This window comes from Limulus polyphemus, unplaced genomic scaffold (assembly GCF_000517525.1).
Source record: "Limulus polyphemus unplaced genomic scaffold, Limulus_polyphemus-2.1.2 Scaffold338, whole genome shotgun sequence".
NCBI classification, from domain to species: domain Eukaryota; kingdom Metazoa; phylum Arthropoda; class Merostomata; order Xiphosura; family Limulidae; genus Limulus; species Limulus polyphemus.
In genome coordinates, this window is record NW_013665948.1 from 447752 (window position 1) to 465357 (window position 17606).

General features: G+C 29.5%; 1 protein-coding gene across 1 annotated transcript in view; it reads right to left on the reverse strand.

Annotated features, from left to right (window-relative positions):
- The window catches only part of LOC106457492 (chromodomain-helicase-DNA-binding protein 1-like), an 88878-nt gene that overhangs the window by 44307 nt on the left and 26965 nt on the right, over positions 1-17606 (reverse strand). The window contains exons 7-15 of the mRNA XM_022383463.1: positions 17117-17375; positions 12934-13034; positions 10160-10335; positions 7954-8081; positions 6781-6997; positions 3427-3516; positions 2271-2461; positions 1750-1885; positions 153-205 (exon numbers count right to left, since the gene is read on the reverse strand). Of these exons, the coding sequence (XP_022239171.1) occupies positions 153-205; positions 1750-1885; positions 2271-2461; positions 3427-3516; positions 6781-6997; positions 7954-8081; positions 10160-10335; positions 12934-13034; positions 17117-17375 (1351 nt within the window). The remainder of the gene's footprint in view (positions 1-152; positions 206-1749; positions 1886-2270; positions 2462-3426; positions 3517-6780; positions 6998-7953; positions 8082-10159; positions 10336-12933; positions 13035-17116; positions 17376-17606) is intronic.

The window sequence follows — 17606 nt, forward strand, 5'->3', positions numbered from 1 at the left end:
GTCACATTATAACACCCCAACGGTTAAAAGGGCGAGCATATTTGGTGTGATGGGGATTCGAACCCGCGACCCGCAGATTGCGAGTCGAGCGCCCTAACCACCTGGCCATGCCGGGCCGCTGCTAATGTGTATATATTTCTTTACTTTCATACCTGTAATACTGTTTTTGGATACTGGACATCTCCACACGAAGGATTTGTTCCACCTGAAAATAAGGTAACAAGAAAGCACAACTAATTGAAATCTGAATCATACAAAAGGCAAATAAAAATATAGCCCACAAAAATTAATGAGTCTTTTTGGCTGTGGTTATGGCAAAATGTTCAACCCTAACAAGAAATTTATTGACTAATTCTGCTTTTGGCAATAATGAACATACACACAAAAACAAAAGTTGACAAAGGCAAGAAATAATAAAATCATGCTCACTTCTCCTTATGGATATGCGTGGAAAAGTCTGAACTGGTTACACAGATAAAAGTTGGGAAAAGGGAAAAATTAAAAGTAAGTACTTCTTAAAAACTGACTGGTTGAGTGTAAAGCTACTGAGGCTAAAGAACCAAGAGCAAAAAACAAATACATATATAAAGGCTTCCCGTATGTACATTGATTGTTGAAAATAAGTGAATGTGTAGAATTAGAAATTGTAACAGAAAGTGTTAATTCAGAGATTATATACATACAAGTTTCACGTTTGAAAAATAACAATTAACAATTTAATTAAACTGCCATATTTGGTTCAGCAGCCTAAAACATCAAAAATTCAGAAACTACTTTTCAGAACTGCAAATGGAGAACTGAGTAGAATAAAAATACTGTAGAATTTGTCACGTTTACAGAAATTGACTTAATAGCAGGTAAATAAAGCCTCAACCATGGTGTGTCACATTTAAAGAAATTAACTTAATAGCAGGTAAATACAGCCTCAACCATGGTGTGTCACATTTAAAGAAATTAACTTAATAGCAGGTAAATACAGCTTCAACCATGGTGTGTCACATTTAAAGAAATTAACTTAACAGCAGGTAAATACAGCCTCAACCATGGTGTGTCACGTTTAAAGAAATTAACTTAATAGCAGGTAAATACAGCCTCAACCATGGTGTGTCACGTTTAAAGAAATTAACTTAATAGCAGGTAAATATAGCCTCAACCATGGTGTGTCACGTTTACAGAAATTGACTTAATAGCAGGTAAATAAAGCCTCAACCATAGTGTGTCACATTTAAAGAAATTAACTTAATAGCAGGTAAATACAGCCTCAACCATGGCAGAATTTGAGTAGTGGACATATTTATTAATTCTCAGAATACATTTGGATTAATAAATTTATCAACTATCCAAGCTCTATCAGTAATATTAAAAACAATATCAATTGAAAGTTTTTACACTAATCTATTGACATTTTTTTTGGTAACATAAATTCAGGTAAATTTAATAATCTAAAACATATTTAATGTGAAAACACATACAAGGTTGAGATCAGTGGCCATACTTAACTCTGGTAACATACGAAAGAAGAATGTTTCAAAACAAAAAAAACTACAACAGTTGAAATTTATGTTTCAGTGACACCAATACACTGAATACAGCCACATCAGTTAAAAAGAAACAGTGAGCATTTGAAAGAATTGTACCCTATTTAAAACATTCCAAAAAGTTTTTAATACTTCATCTAGTAAAGAAATATTGTACTATAAAAAAAAATTCCCATTTGTTATGAAAAAACAATGTTTAATAATAAGAAACCTTGGCAGGTAATGATTTTTCAACATCTTTCTTCACTCTTCTTAAAATAAATGGTTCAAGCTGTTTATGCAGCTTTGAATAACCTTTATCAGCTGAATCTTTGTGTTCTTGCTCAAAGTCTTCCCACGACCGAAACCTAACCAAAATAAATTATTATACACATTTTAATTCATAAAATTTTAAGTCTGTTCAATTTTCAGTGTTCAAATTTTATGAAAGTTAAAAAAGTTGGGTAGCATAAAATACCACAAGTATTTATCAAATATCAGTTTCAAAATCTTTTAATCAGAAATAACCTAATACATTATTTCTCTGTTGTTTGTTTAAGCACAAAGCTGCACAATGAAATATCAACACTGTGTCCATATACGTGGATTGAATCACAATTCCAAATCATAATAAATGATAGATTAGGATTTAAACGTTACTTATTATTGTCACTTCAAAGTGAATTTCATCCAATAAGAAAAGTGTTCCATTTTTAGATTTTTAAAGCTTTACACGTAGTACACATTACTTACTTCTCACGCATTATAAAATGGAGCAGTGCCCACAGTTCCTTCAGGGAATTTTGAAGTGGAGTTCCTGTAATCAGAACTCTATGATTTGTATCAAATTCAAATAAGGACTTGTAGAGAAGAGAGTCATCATTTTTAAGTCTGTGGGCTTCATCAACCCCAAGAACAGCCCAACTAACACCACCCAGGAAACTCTGAAATATTAGAATTATATATAAATATAAACTGCTTTCAATAAAATATTGTTATTCTGTACAAAAATACATAACTTCCAAATACTAATAGTTCATACATGAAAAAGAAAACGTACTAAATCTTTAGTATAGAAAAATGCAAATACGTGATATAAAATTATAAAATTGGAAGTATCTTTTTAAAGTTTTTCCATAAATTTGTTTTTAACACACTACCCTTGCCTCCAAGACTTCAACATTGCATACCTTAGAATGTGTCACGTTTAAAGAAATTAAGTTAATAGCTGGTAAATACAGCCTCAACCATGGCAGAATTTGAGCTGTGGACATACTTATTAATACTAATATTACATGTGCGTTAATAAATTTATCAACTACCCAAACTCTATCAGTAATATCAAAAACAATATCATTTGAAACTTTTACACTAATCTATAGACATTTTTGGTAACATTAGTTCAGATACATTTAATAATTTAAGATGCTTTTCATAGGAAAGCATCTTAAAATCCACAAACAATGACTGATGTATTGAAAAAGTCATATCCAAAACCACACCAGTATCGTTTTATAATTTTAGTTTACAGACCTTTAGAGTTATCAGTTTTTGATTCTGTTGGGTTTTACAAACTTTCTGTTTGCCTTGAAAAAAGACAGTGATGACGATGTAAGTGTGATGAATGGTATGCTGATAATTCAACTATAAGTCATACATATTCTGTATAACTACAGTTTTATATGATATAAAGCATATGATTTCCCAGTGGTAAGGATGTTGATCTATAACCTGATCGGTTATAAGACTTTACGAATGAAATGGTAAATCGAAATTCATCTTGTAACGAGGGTTAGGAAAAATGTTTTCAAGATGCAGACTTGCTGAATATATTAGTATAATTCTTTATGTATTTTGTTATGACTATACAAAGGGTAAATATTAAATTTAAAAAAGAAATTCTACTTACTTTGTCTTTTAGGAGAATTTCGTATGTTGTGAGAAGTACATTAAACTTCAGCCGTTTGTTGCCAGGATGGCACCACTCATACTGACGTATCTGTTACAAAAAGGGCTAGCTATGAAACTAACATACATAATTATCCTTAGAAATAACAGTATCAGATAATTAAATACAAACAATAGGTGAAGCATATAAAATGTACTTTTAGAATCACTTACATTTAGAAATTCCAATGTTTCTTATGATAAAATGTTATGAAGTATAACTAATAGCATCTTTAGCTAAATTACAATACAAATAAAAATGTTTCTTGTAGTATACAACATAAGAACTGATGCCATTATAAGTTTATATTGCTTTATATCAGTTAATATCACACTAATAAAATGGTGATATAAATTGTAATAAGAAACATAACTGTTAATGCTGAATTAAGAAGTCTCATACTGTATACATGCATATTTATATCATCACAAAGTGGAAAACTCATCATCTTAAATAAGTATACAGATGTGAATATAAGTAAAGTTTACACAAAACACACAAACTTGTTTAGATACATATTAAACAAAAAACAGAAATAATAAAAGCAACTTTGAATATTCAACCAGAAATAAATAAGTACAGCTTTGATAAATGATTTTGATATATTAACTGTAACATTGGAACTGTTGTGTAAAACAGTATCAGTCACACATTCATCCTCACTGATACAAAAAAATAACAGTTACTTGTTCAAAATTACTTGGACATGTAAAGTTTATACAAATAAAAATACTTTTTCACTTTTACAAAATCAGTCTAAATTTGGCTATTTTGAATCTTTTAAGAGATAGAAACCTATAAGCAATTAATCAACAGGAAGGAATGTGAATAGCTTTAACTTCCAAACAGATTTCAATTGTAATAACATATAGGTAAAGGTGTTTTCTATTTCTAAACTTTTCTTTGAAAGTATCTGACAAAAATAAATGCAGGGCAAATTAATCAACATTTTAATCTTTTGCTTTAGTTTATGATAAAAAGCACAGTTTGTTGACTGAAATATTTCTGCACCAATTAGCATTAATTTCTTTTTCTTTTTTTTAGTTGTTGAAGATGTCCAAAAACATAACAAATACTTCATTAGTAAAACGTTTTATGTGACTAATTATTAAGAAATGATAGTGAAGAAGAGTGTATAATAATATGTGAACCTCACTATAACAGGCTGGTTGGGATACAAGAGACACAGTAGTGGTTCAGATGCTATTTATATTATGAAACTGCTTGAACAACACGAGTTTCATTGTGAACTGGATTAAATTGAAGAAGTAGAATTTTTAATAATTCTATTTAAATCACTACAAATTAGAATTAAGGTAAGGACATAAATGATCATAAGAATCCCAGACTCCAAATTTACCATGATCTACCAGATCACCAAAATAAACTGGTCACTTCTTGATTTTATACTGTCTTTGATCACAAATTGCCCATTTTCTGGTTATGTATCACTGTAAGCCGGGAAAACAATTTCTGTATTCTGGGTTTATCATCTCTTAAATTACTCTTCTGTTATTTTTTCAAGTCGCTACAACTAATTTTGGAAGTTAAATTTCATATTTTTTTTCTTACAAAATTACAACCTCTCAGAATTTTTTCTAGAGATACAAAATTCTTCTTGCTAGTTATTTCTTTAAGGAAAATGCCTTCTGGTGGTCACAAACTCTGTCTGTTTTTATATTCATTTTTCATGAAATAGTGAATATACATAAGATTTGGGTAAGTTAATTGGTGGGATTATCATTCCAATGTTTGTTTGGTACAATTGTAAAAAAATAAAATCTCTGCCAAATATTTCTTTTATGCAATATGCTGATGTTTTGTATATTAGTGATTAATCAATACTCATTTTTAACTCTTTGTTAATATTTTGAGTAGATATATATATATATATATATGTCATAAGTCACCAAAATTCCAAGACCCACCTAGCAAGGAAAAGGTCAACTATGCATTATCTATCCCCAGTGGTCAAATTCTAGTTATTAAGTGTTTTAACTTTTATAAATTTTTCTTTTATAGTTCATAAATGCAGGCTCAATAAACTTGTATAGTGTATTAAAGGTGTTGCCAGCTGGTGGTCAAAATTGCAATTTTTCTTCTTTTAGAGCAATGAAATTTAGTATTTTATGTTTATGTAGCTTTTGTGTACCCAGTAAAAGTTATTTAGATCAAAATATTGTGTAAGTATTAAAATATATGTTTTAAGTAGTAGAACTAATCCATCAAATCCATTTTTTACAAAATTACATACATGTTGAACCCACAATCTTGAATTGTAGAAAGTATCACATACTAACTTTTATAATGTGTATTCTCCCTTAAAGTCGATATAATTTTTAAGTCTGCCTTATTCAAGAAAACAGTTCTAAAACAATATGTACTTATAGGCTTAATCTGCTGGTCACAAATAAACAGCTTCCAGCATTCTTTATCAGTCTTTAAATAAAAATGCAGCTTCTACACTTACATATATTTTAGTCGCAACCAATCTACCTTGACAACAGAGCTGCTATTATGCAAATCACTTGAAAAAATGAGTCTTTTACATCTTCAGCTTTTTTGTTTTTTTACTTTCTCATAAAATTAAACATGTATCTAATTCTATGTAAGCTCACCAATCTCACATTGTGATAGTTTGGAGGGTTGAGCCATTCAGCCTTATGAGAAAAAACGGAACTGAGTCAAATGTACTGTCACCTTGAAAATTTACTGAAGTCATTTCTAAATATAGTTCTGTTACCTCTGTTTTTAAAAAGTACAAAAAAAAGAACAGAAAAAAGTCATTTCTAAAAACAAAAACAGCAGCAAACCTTTGTTGCATGTCAGCTGAATTTTTAAGATGGATACAGTAAAAGTCAGGATCATATGATATCAGCCCATCTTCCAAGAATTTTTTTATCTCTTTGACAAACTGTGGATATTTGTACGTGTAATAAGTTTATATTAAAAACCACAGGTGATGTATAAAAAAACCTTAAAACCTTCAGGTTTAGTGTTGGTGTAAAATAAATAAGTGAAATTTTTCTTTCATAAGATTTATTAATTTTGTATTATAACATACTTAAAGAGATGCATAGAAAACTTGCAATTTAAAATTATAAAAAATAAATATATTTTTATGACAATCATTTTTGGGATACATTACCAATAAAAAAAAAGTAAAATGGGGTGTTAAATGCACAATCTAACAATACCCAATCTTAGCAAGAATTCCAAGTTTTATTCAACTAGATTACAACAATTACTACACACTATAAACATAATGCTGGCATGACATCAGCTTTATTCTTTTACTTTAAAAACAGTACTCACTGAGTTTCGACTACTGATGTCACCAATATACACCACAACATTTACTTCTGGAGCCCAAAGACTGAATTCTCTCTGCCAGGAGTTCATAGTGGACAGTGGAACGACCAGAAGAAATGGTCCATACAGGGAGTGCTGGTTCATCAGGTAAGACAAAAAACCTATTGTCTGTATTGTCTTACCCAAGCCCATTTCATCAGCTAGAATCACACCATTTTCTCTGAAATAAAACTTTCTTTTACATTCAAAGTTTTCAGGTCCCTTCTAATAATGAAAAAACAAAACAAATATAGCACAGTTTCAGTTTAGAATTTTCTTTTTTATTCTTTTAAGAACTTCCTTATCATATACAAATACCAGTTTCTTCATCACTTTTTGAAAAATGGAATTCCAGAACAAAGTGAGGAGTAAAATACTGGAAACTGATGCAAATATCACAGCTGGGGTTAATAAAAGTAGTTTTTAAGTGTTTTTTTATTTACATTCTCTGCACTCTAATAAGCATTGCATAATATAAAGTCCAATTTAAGGTTTCCTCTATGTTACAATGGAATAAAATTTAAAATATATTTGAACATTTACACAATCATATAGCAAAATCTATTAAACTTGTTGAATTAGATACAAAAACAACACTAAAAGTTTTTTTATAAATAAGCATTTCATAGAAATGTGTTAATGTTAACTTTAAAACATGCAATAGAAAAGGAAATACTTAGAAAGTTCACAGAGACAACACTAAATACAAATTTAGATTCACTGATGTCAGCACCACCTACAAAACAAAATTAAAACTAATGCTTGCTTTTAGCGCAATTTCTTATTTTACATTTTTAAAAGCCTAGTGCTCTATTTTAAACTATTTATTAGCATCTTCTGTATGAATGATGGAAAAATCAAAAAACATTTACCCAATATCTGAATAAACAAAATGCTGATCAAGAAAGAAAGCAAGCATAAGGCCAAATCTTCAGACTACCCATTTAAATGAAACGTGCTAATTCATTTCTGCTTTTAAACACGAAAAAAATATAAAAGTTGGGGTTCAAGGAACTTCACATACTTATTTTGTATGCAAAACTATTGAAACATTAGGTGCTTTTGCCTTTGTTTCATTTACCACACATAAAACTTTGTCCTGGAGATCTCATAATTAAGCAAGGAATTAACACTGACCTGCACCAAGAGTGTGCCAACCAGTTGACACCTTCCAACTGATAATCTCGTAATTCCAGTCCATCACGTCCTCCAATGTATTCTGGTTGAGTTTTGAAAGGGACAAATTTGGGTCGAACTTTCAAAACCTACAACACAGTAAAAAAAATTAAACAATTTATACTTAGAGAAATATATTAAAGTACTCAACAGTCAACATTGTATAATATACAATTAAATTCTATTTAAAACTGATCAACAGTCATAAAAATGTTTCAAAGTCATTAATGTCATCAGTTTATACTTGCTCAGAATAGAAATGTATTACAAAACTTTTTTTCTCAGACTTGTATAAGTTAACTATCAAATAAACATATTCAAATACCAATGCTTGAAAGTCATGTTTCATCTAAGGCCCTTTCTGGATCGGGGGATGTGGGGGTATTACTAATATTCCCCTACCTGCAATGAAAATACTTAAGCAAATTGTGTGACACTCAGCATAATCTTTCTAAATAGCATCTTGTTTTTGCTTTATAAAATTTGTATAATTTGATTTGGTATTTCTACTATTTTTTTAGTTTGTGAAATTAAAAAAAAATTTATTTGGAGAAATTGTTTTGAAAAAAGAACTTAAAAAACAAAGTTCAATTTAGAATTTCAATCAGATTTCAGCTTGATATTAGCCCCCCAACAGGTCAGCGGTGGACAGTGTGCTGATAGTCCACTATGTATCTTCGCACTAAAATAACAACAGCATCAACTTGATGTTCATTAAAGTTTTTCTATTGATTCTTTATTTTGGCAACTGAAGCAGTCACAATTTCTAATTATAACACATGAATAAGACAGCAAAAACTGACAAATATTTATCAGTAACATAGGACCATACCTCTCAAAATGGCATCACTATTAGCTACTGTAATTTTCTGAATATAATACACATTTTTTCATTAAGAATTTGATTACAAGTTAGGATGCATATAAGACAACAAATCTAAATGTATATTCGATATTCAAAACTATAAATCACTTTCAGTAAAACCTTGAAATTTTGAGTTTGAATTACTGTCCTTGAAAGGTTGGTGCAACCTCTCTACATAGCACACACTAAGGCAAACTAATTTTTAATGATTTAATGGATGCTGTAACATTCTGACAACGTTTATTTGCCAACTATTATTGCAAACGCTATGGCCAAAGTGCAATTAGATTATATGAACAATCTAACATTCTTGTCCTCAAAAAGTTACTTTGACTACAGTATTGCAGAAGTCTAGGTACATATTATTTATGGTGAAAAGGTAAATTTGACTCTTTGTTCATGAAAATAAGAGTGCATGTTATATTTGGAATATTCTGGTATATATAGTGACTTTTACAAAAAAAAATTTTTTTAAATTATTGTTTGAAATCAGTTTATATCTAACAAAGAGTTTCTTTTCAATAAATAATAAACTTTTTATTAGCGTGTTGTTTGAATATGAATAACACTTGATAAAAGAGACTTGAGCCGTTTGAATAGTTTGTGATCACCTTATTACAGTACTCGCTAAATGTAACTACTTTTATTTGATGTCTTTTTATGGAATACAATTCTTGTAGACTTCAAGCAGATATATTTCAGCACAGAAATATTTTAGGGAATGAAAACAATGTCCAAAGAAACTGTCAAAATTTACCAGGTCTGTGATTTGTTTTTCCTAGGTGTTGTAAACTTTATATTAGAGTTGTGTGTTTACATCTATGTGTGCTTCAGGAAGTCAATATTTTGATAAACCACAAGCTACTGCTTCAAGTCCCTTTGTTTACTCTATACTAATGTAGAAATATTAGAATCTCCATCTAGCAATTTTCTCAGCTGAGCTTCATTAGTAATGTTGTAACTTCATTAAAAAAAAAAGTGGCAGTGTCGGACTGTATAACAGAGAAAAAAAATCTCTTGAAAATACAAACATTATATCTTTAACAGAATGATACTTCCTTGATAAATATAAACCTATACTTTGGTTTGATCATATAAAATGGTTTCATCACTAATATAAATTGCTTATTAATTTCAAAGTGGGTGGTAACTTAGAAAAAATACAAGATTAATACTTCAGTTATGACAAGAACACCCCCCTTCTAAAATGATATTTCTTCAAAGTATTCCAACAACAATGAGGAAAAATGATAGCAATATATGAAAATATTTAAACCTTTCTAAACAAAACTTGAAACTTACCTTACAAACTTTAGTAGGAATCTTTTGATTTTTTTGTCGTGCACAGAAATCATCAATAAATTTTTTGAACTTGCGTGTGACAAGTGCCCCATCCTCCCATGTAGCTTCTGAGTAAGGAAGACCTTCCCACTTAATTAGGTAGTCTGGTTCTCGTCCATGTTCATTCTTATTCTCTGCTATTAAAATTTAAAATTCCTATTTTCAGCCAAAGTGAGTTTTTCTACTGGAGTAATAATATATTTTATAAATATATGTATTTGTTAATAATACATAATTTCTAGTTTATTTGCTTTGTGGTATCATACCTCAATGACTTCACAAGTTTAAAACTATGAGAAAAGTTAGAACTCCTCAGTCTCTATGCACACAGTAGAGATTTAAAAAGGTCTACAAAAAATTGTCTTGATATTTACTCTTCCAAGTGCTGTAAAAATATTATGATGTCAACTCTCTATGACAACCATGCATCTTGACAATAGCTCTACTCTGTATCTTCCATTACTAAAACATGTCAAAAAGCTGACAAAAACACATTACTCCTCCTTGCAGGCTTTCCATAATCCATCTCATGTACCTGTTTTAATAGTCCAATCACACAGAAATCCATATGCAATTGGGCTGGTACACCTTTGTAAAAATAGCATGAATAACTGTTTGAGATATGCGATGGATGAATGGGTGAGACAATGGGAATCCTTATCTTGGTGAACAAATAAAACCTATTGGCCTCATTTCACACTGTTGAATGGTACATGTGGATGGCTTTTACCCTCTCAATACGGGATTGATCAATTTGACTGAGTCACAGTGACATTTTGTACTCATTTAACCCTATCACCCCAGGTACCCTTTACTGCGCATGACACAAGGTTTTAGTGTCTGACATTGAAAATTTTATTAAACTACTTTCTGTTTAAGTTATACCAATTAGAATATCATAAAAATCTTATCTAATAATCCATATTTTAATAGTATATAAGTTTTAAGTTCTTAATTCTACGTGGAAATATTTTTTAAAATCCTGTATTTCCACTAGTGTGACCCATGTGACACATTTTGTCTTAGCATGTCATCATCCATCACCCCCCGAAAATGTACAAAATTAAACGGAAAATACTTTCTATAAAATCGTTATAGCTTTCAATTTACATTACCCACGAACTGCTCGTGTGCATGCCTCATTTTAATTATATTATTACTTATTTTATCTAATCTAGTCTTAAATAGCTGAAAAAGATCCGTATCTTTATATTTTAGTTACTTTTATAATAATAAATAAAGAATAAATATGAAAAATAAAAATAAAGTATTTACCAACCTTCTTTTTTCTTGCCCTCAATTGTCGAGGAGAGTCAAGATTAATTTTTTATAGTAACTATAGTAAAGCAATTAACAATTTTTATCTAATTGAATAATGCGCCAAAGAATATGGACTAATAACATGCAAAAAGTAGACAAATTCACTTACCTCTCAAAATTGTCCTGGCTTTCTAACTATACAACAAAAGCCATTACAAATTCATCCATGCTATTCGTTAACTTTCCCATGGGAATGAATCTTGTACTGAGTGAAATTGACAATATTCTGTTCAGAATATAATGTTATACAATACATCATTTGATAGATGAAAACCTTGACTTTCTATTGGTTACAGGTAATATGTAATGAAATGTAAGAGAGAACTATCAATGAATTGGGACAGGTGGGTGTGGCAGGAGGGGGTCTGATTTTCTATTCGATAGCTCTGTAAACAAACAAAATTGAAAGCTATAAAAATTATGGTTTGTTTGAGCAATAACGATTTTATAGAGTATTTTCCGTTTAATTTTGTACATTTTCAGGGGGTGATGGATGATGACATGCTAAGACAAAATGTGTCACATGGGTTACACTAGTGGAAATACATGATTTTTAAAAATATATCCTTATAGAATTAAGAACTTAAAACTTATATACTATTAAAATATGCATTACTAGCTTAGATTTTATGCTATTCTAATTGGTATAACATACACAAAAAGTAGTTTTGTTTAATGTCAGACACTAAAACATTGTGTCATGTACAGTAAAGGGTAGCTAGGGCAATAGGGTTAACAATGACCTTTGTGATCATGGATTCTCAATTAACAAGACATAGCACTCTGCTTCCCATGGCTATGGTACAACTTCTTGCAATCTTTTTCTGTATAGTCTTGGTGTTCCAAGTTGAGCCATATTCCTTTGTTTTCCAATACCCATATTGGGAATTCTAAATACCAAACCAGAACACATCCTTTTAACCGAGTGTATGAATATTTGACAATATAAATAGCTGTTACATACTCTTGCCAATAGCAATAAATTTTTTTTATATCAAAGTACATATATAATGTCAAAATATAGGTTTGATGTATGCCATTTCACCATGTCTTCATATTAGCTGTGGTTGTCATGTAACTTGCTGATTTGCTTATTCAAAATTGTTTAAATATAACAAATTTGATTCTGTATTATTATCTTAGAAATGAAAGTTGTGGATTCAAAATATGATTGGTTTAAAACACTTTAAAGAAAATCACTGACTAATTTATGATCATTTCAAACAGTAAGAGCTACAGAGTTACGTATAACAAAGAATAGTGATGACTAAGACGTTTTATGACCTTTTAAACCTTCTGAAACTAAATAAGAAAATACTAATAAGCAAATTTGAAATCACACTTTTACAAATTACTTTTTCTTTTACTGTACCCGAATAACTCACATTAAATACAAATCTAATAAGAGCTTCTACCTATTATCCTTTCAACCAACATCTGTCTTTCTTGAAGTTCTGTGGTCATTTCCTGTTGACAATCATAATACTCTATGTCTTCTCGAGTTGCTGCGTCTTTCCTAAAATTACACAAAGAAAAATATTTTAAATATGAAGATTAAGTAATGATTGTACAGAAGTTGATAGCTCTTTTGGTTATCACAATATTCATAAAATAATAAAAAGAAGTAAAACTGTTCTTGAGCAATAACTTAGTATTAGAGTTTTTGAACAATTCAATGTTTGCTTTGTGATTTCATCACTAAACTGTGAGAATGTCCAAAAGTCATATTTTATTCTAGATTCAGTTGCAAGAATAAATTTGGAAGATGCAATGTTTGAGAAATACAAAAGTTATTAAAGCAGTCATGATTGGGTTGCTGTTGAAGTTAAAACAATCAGAAAGGGTAACCTGAAAACATTAAAACACAAACATAACAGGAAAAAAAAACTGTGAAGCAGAACAAGACACTTTCTTCTCACTAGAACAACTTCTAATGTCTTTACATCATTCAGTGTTTGACAGACTGGGAAAACCTCAACCAACAAAAAATCATAAGAAATAACAGATGAACATTTATTTTTGTTTCTACTAGGTTCACAGAGTATCTTAAATGTCATGAACATGTTGAAAACTATTTTTACAGCACAAATCAAGATCAATATGGAATGGCCCTGAGCAAAAGTAGTATTGTTTTGGAAGACTTTCCATTAACACCTAAACAACATTTTGAGAGTTTCTTTGCATTCTTCAAAGAAAGAGATTCAATCCTAAACTTACACAAAGTTTTATAAGAGAAACTGATAGAGTTGATTTTCTCTTGATCATATTGCTATTAAAATATGGCATTTTCTATACAATTGAGTCACGATTTTAGGGTTAAAACAAAATGATAAAACCATGGATGTTTATTGCAATGAAGATACATTATTGTGATTTTTGTACAGATGCAATAGCTTTAAGAAAGGAACAGGAGAGTTTTATTTTGGAAGTTTACATTAATAAAATATTCTTCTTAATAAATAACCTTAATTAACCTTAAATTTCATAATTATTCTGAAAATTTGAAAGATAATGAATTTTCCTAAAAGAAAAAACCTTTTATGGGTTAAAATTTGATACAAAAGGTATATCTTTTTGTTACTCTGGTCATACAGACCATTACAAATTATATTGTGAATTTCAAAACCAAATACAGAAGTATTTTCATTTCCAAATTTTAAATCATTTAACCATCAAAAATAGTTTTGAAAACTAAGAGCCTAATGTTTGCTAAATGTGTTTTACTTGCTGGAGTTAACAAGAACATCACAGCAACCAAAACATCATCATCAGCCACATGGGTACACAAGATCAGCCAGATTACAAACAGTAAAGGACTACAAAATTAAATTTCCTTTACATTATTACTTTTTTTTTTGTATTTTTTACTTGCTGGATTCACTCACCAATAAATAAACATAAAATCTCCTTCTCGAGGATAAACATCTTGAAACCATTCGAACTCGTTAAAACATAAACTAACCAAAAGAGAACTTGCATAAATATAACCTATTCATAGTTGAAAGCAGGAAAATATGGTAATTTCAGAGAAACATTCACTAAAATTAAAAGTTATTATGCAGAGCTTGATATGAATTGCAATCAAATACAAATAGAAACATTTTTTAAAGATTTTTGACAGAAATGTTGTGTTTGACAGATACTATAACTTAGTAAAGTAGAGTATACTGGGAAGTAAAAATGAAATATATTCTGTAAGTGTACACAAGTTATGAATTGCTGAAGAAGAACAAAAATTGAAAAAAGTTACATATTATGCTTAGAACTTAAAAACTGTATATAATTCATAAATCTATGATGCTAACCCAACATAAATGAGACAAATACCATTCTAGTTTCAATAATAGGTACCGCTGACAATTATCAAACACATTAAGCATTAATATTGGAAGTGAAAAATTATGTCTTAGCTTTTTCCAGGCTGGAAGGGTATCAATGATATCCCTTGAAGTTACCCTTCTCACGGTGAAAATAATTATTCACGATGTAAGAAACTCAGAACAAACGTACACCAGGAGACTTGTATATATAAGACACAATGATTTGTAAGCATAATGAATCAATACAATACTAAACTGTATGTAGATTTTGGCTTAAAAACCTTGTATAATTTTATTTATCTTTTTACCATTCTATTATTGTTATGAAGTTTCCAAAATTTTGTTGTGAGAAACTTTTTAAAAAAACACCAAAAATATTTTCTTTGATCTTAGAGTTTCAATTATTTTTTATTTTGGCAATTAGAAGATTTAACGTTATATATCCAGCCAATTTCAAATTAATCAATTTTTGTATTTTTAAATATCTGATTACCATAGTTACTAATTCCTGCTGTAAGTAATAAAAAAATTAAACTGTGTAAAAAACAAACAAATGACCAAGGACCTGACCTTTCAAAAATGCTGTGAGGTTATAAAATATTGGGAACAAGAATTTGTAGTTATAAAATTAATGACAGGGAATGAAAAACTTGATAAAAACACGATTGAATCATTATATTATCTAAAGATGATAGTGTCTTATCATATATAAACCTATGTTTTAGAATAAGGCAGAAAACTTCTAAAACATCATTAAGTGTTGTTTATAATAAAAACTCAAAGTTGCAGAAAATATATGTTTTTCTTTTTTCTTGCAAGTTACACTAAGTAAATGCTACAAAATGACAAAATATGAATTCTAAAATGCTTTGGAATTAAAAACTGTTAACATATAGAACTCAGTACTTGTCATGATATTAAAGACTGTTTGGTTTAAATATTAGTGATTAATTTATAGTTTTGAGTGAATATTTTAATATTTTTAAGTTTGTTATAATAAGAGATAAAAGCAGATGATTGTAGTAGGTTTTGTTAATAACTAATTGGTGTCAAGAATATAGAAAGTGGTCAGACTACTATGTAATAAAGATATAAATAGCATGAGACAAGCAGGAAGCAGTAGACGGACAACAATAGACAGATAACAGCAAAAGAGAATATAGTTGTGTGAAGTTAAGTACCGCAAAGGTGATAGGCCTAATGTTTAATATGTCAGAGTGAAACTAACAGTAAAAAAAAGATAACAAGGATAATTTTATTTCATCAAAGCATGGTTCTAAAGTAATTGAATCTGACTGGGTACCTCTGACAAAAGGAACAGAGGATCTTCAGAAGAAAGAAGACCAAACGAATTACGGTAACTTGTGCCACAACTGTAAGTGTAAGTGAATCACACACAGAATACTAGTACGATAGTAATATAGAGAAAATAGTTCAACTTGTCAATTGAAATTCTAAAGTAACTGAATAGGCCTAAGTGAACTTTTGACAAGAAAAAGAGAACTATATATAAATAGTGTTTATGATATGCCTGTAATCTCTCTATAGTGTGAAGAATTTGTTGTACATACGTTTAACTTGTTCCAAATATATATATATATATATATTATATGAAAACAAGTAAAGTGTGTGCTGTTTATTCATCATTTAATTTATCGCTAACAAGTCACAGACACCTAGTGTAGAAGAATCCTAAGCCAAACAACAGCATAGTATATATTTATACTATTAAGAAATATAAGAAAAAGCTATTTATTTCGACAATTGGCAATAAGAAGAACTGGTATATATAAATCTTATTTTTAAAATTTGACAGTACTTTTTTATTTAAACTTTGAAATTCAATATGCAGGTCTGCATTTAAAAGCTAAAAGATGCTCACTTGTCATAATAAGGTTGCAGTTATTATCTAAGATATTTGTTAAAGAAGTAAAAAACTTTCACAAAGTCCATTGAAAATAGATTGATTTTTAGGTGTCTTTAACACCAAAGTGAGATGATCAAATTTCAACCAACAAAGTCACCCAAACACACTGTACAATAAAATGCTTTATCTTACAGTTAAAACATATAAGACTGATACCATTTTAGTTTTTATATGAAACACACACGTTCCACTTCCTTTTTTGCAGTGAAGTATAGAGTCGAAATACAACTTTAGAATAACAATGCTTTATGTGAAACAGTTGTTTAGGCTTACAACTATTCATATCATACTCAAAATTTTGTATAAAAAATTTTTACACCACCAAAACATTTATGAAACAGAATCCCTTACCATAATCTGATTTCTTCTTCTCTTTTCACATAGTTTTCAACCTTCTTCATTCCTTTTGCACCCTGTGCACGTAGTGAAGCATCAGATTCCCAAGTGTTGTGAAGGTGAGACCAGCCTTTCCACTTAATTAGAAATTGCATTTCTTTTTCTGGAGCATCCGCATCATTTGGGTCCCCTTTCTCCTCGATGGCATACACGGTCGTGTCAGCTCCAGTTGCTGTAAAGTTTGATCGTATTTCAATTTGGAACTTAATTATACCTTTAACATTTACATTTTGAACATAAGTATGCAGAATATTAAGTTTCTCTTTATGAATTTATCATAAAGTATAAATAAGTAAAGTTCGTGGAATAGTTCTATCAAATAAATGTTCTTTAAACAAAAATAACTTCTAAAGATTTTGGTGCCAACACATTTATCATATAAAATGATCAAAAAAAGAATTTAACAAAATACTTGATACTTGGAAAATACACTATACCTCGATTG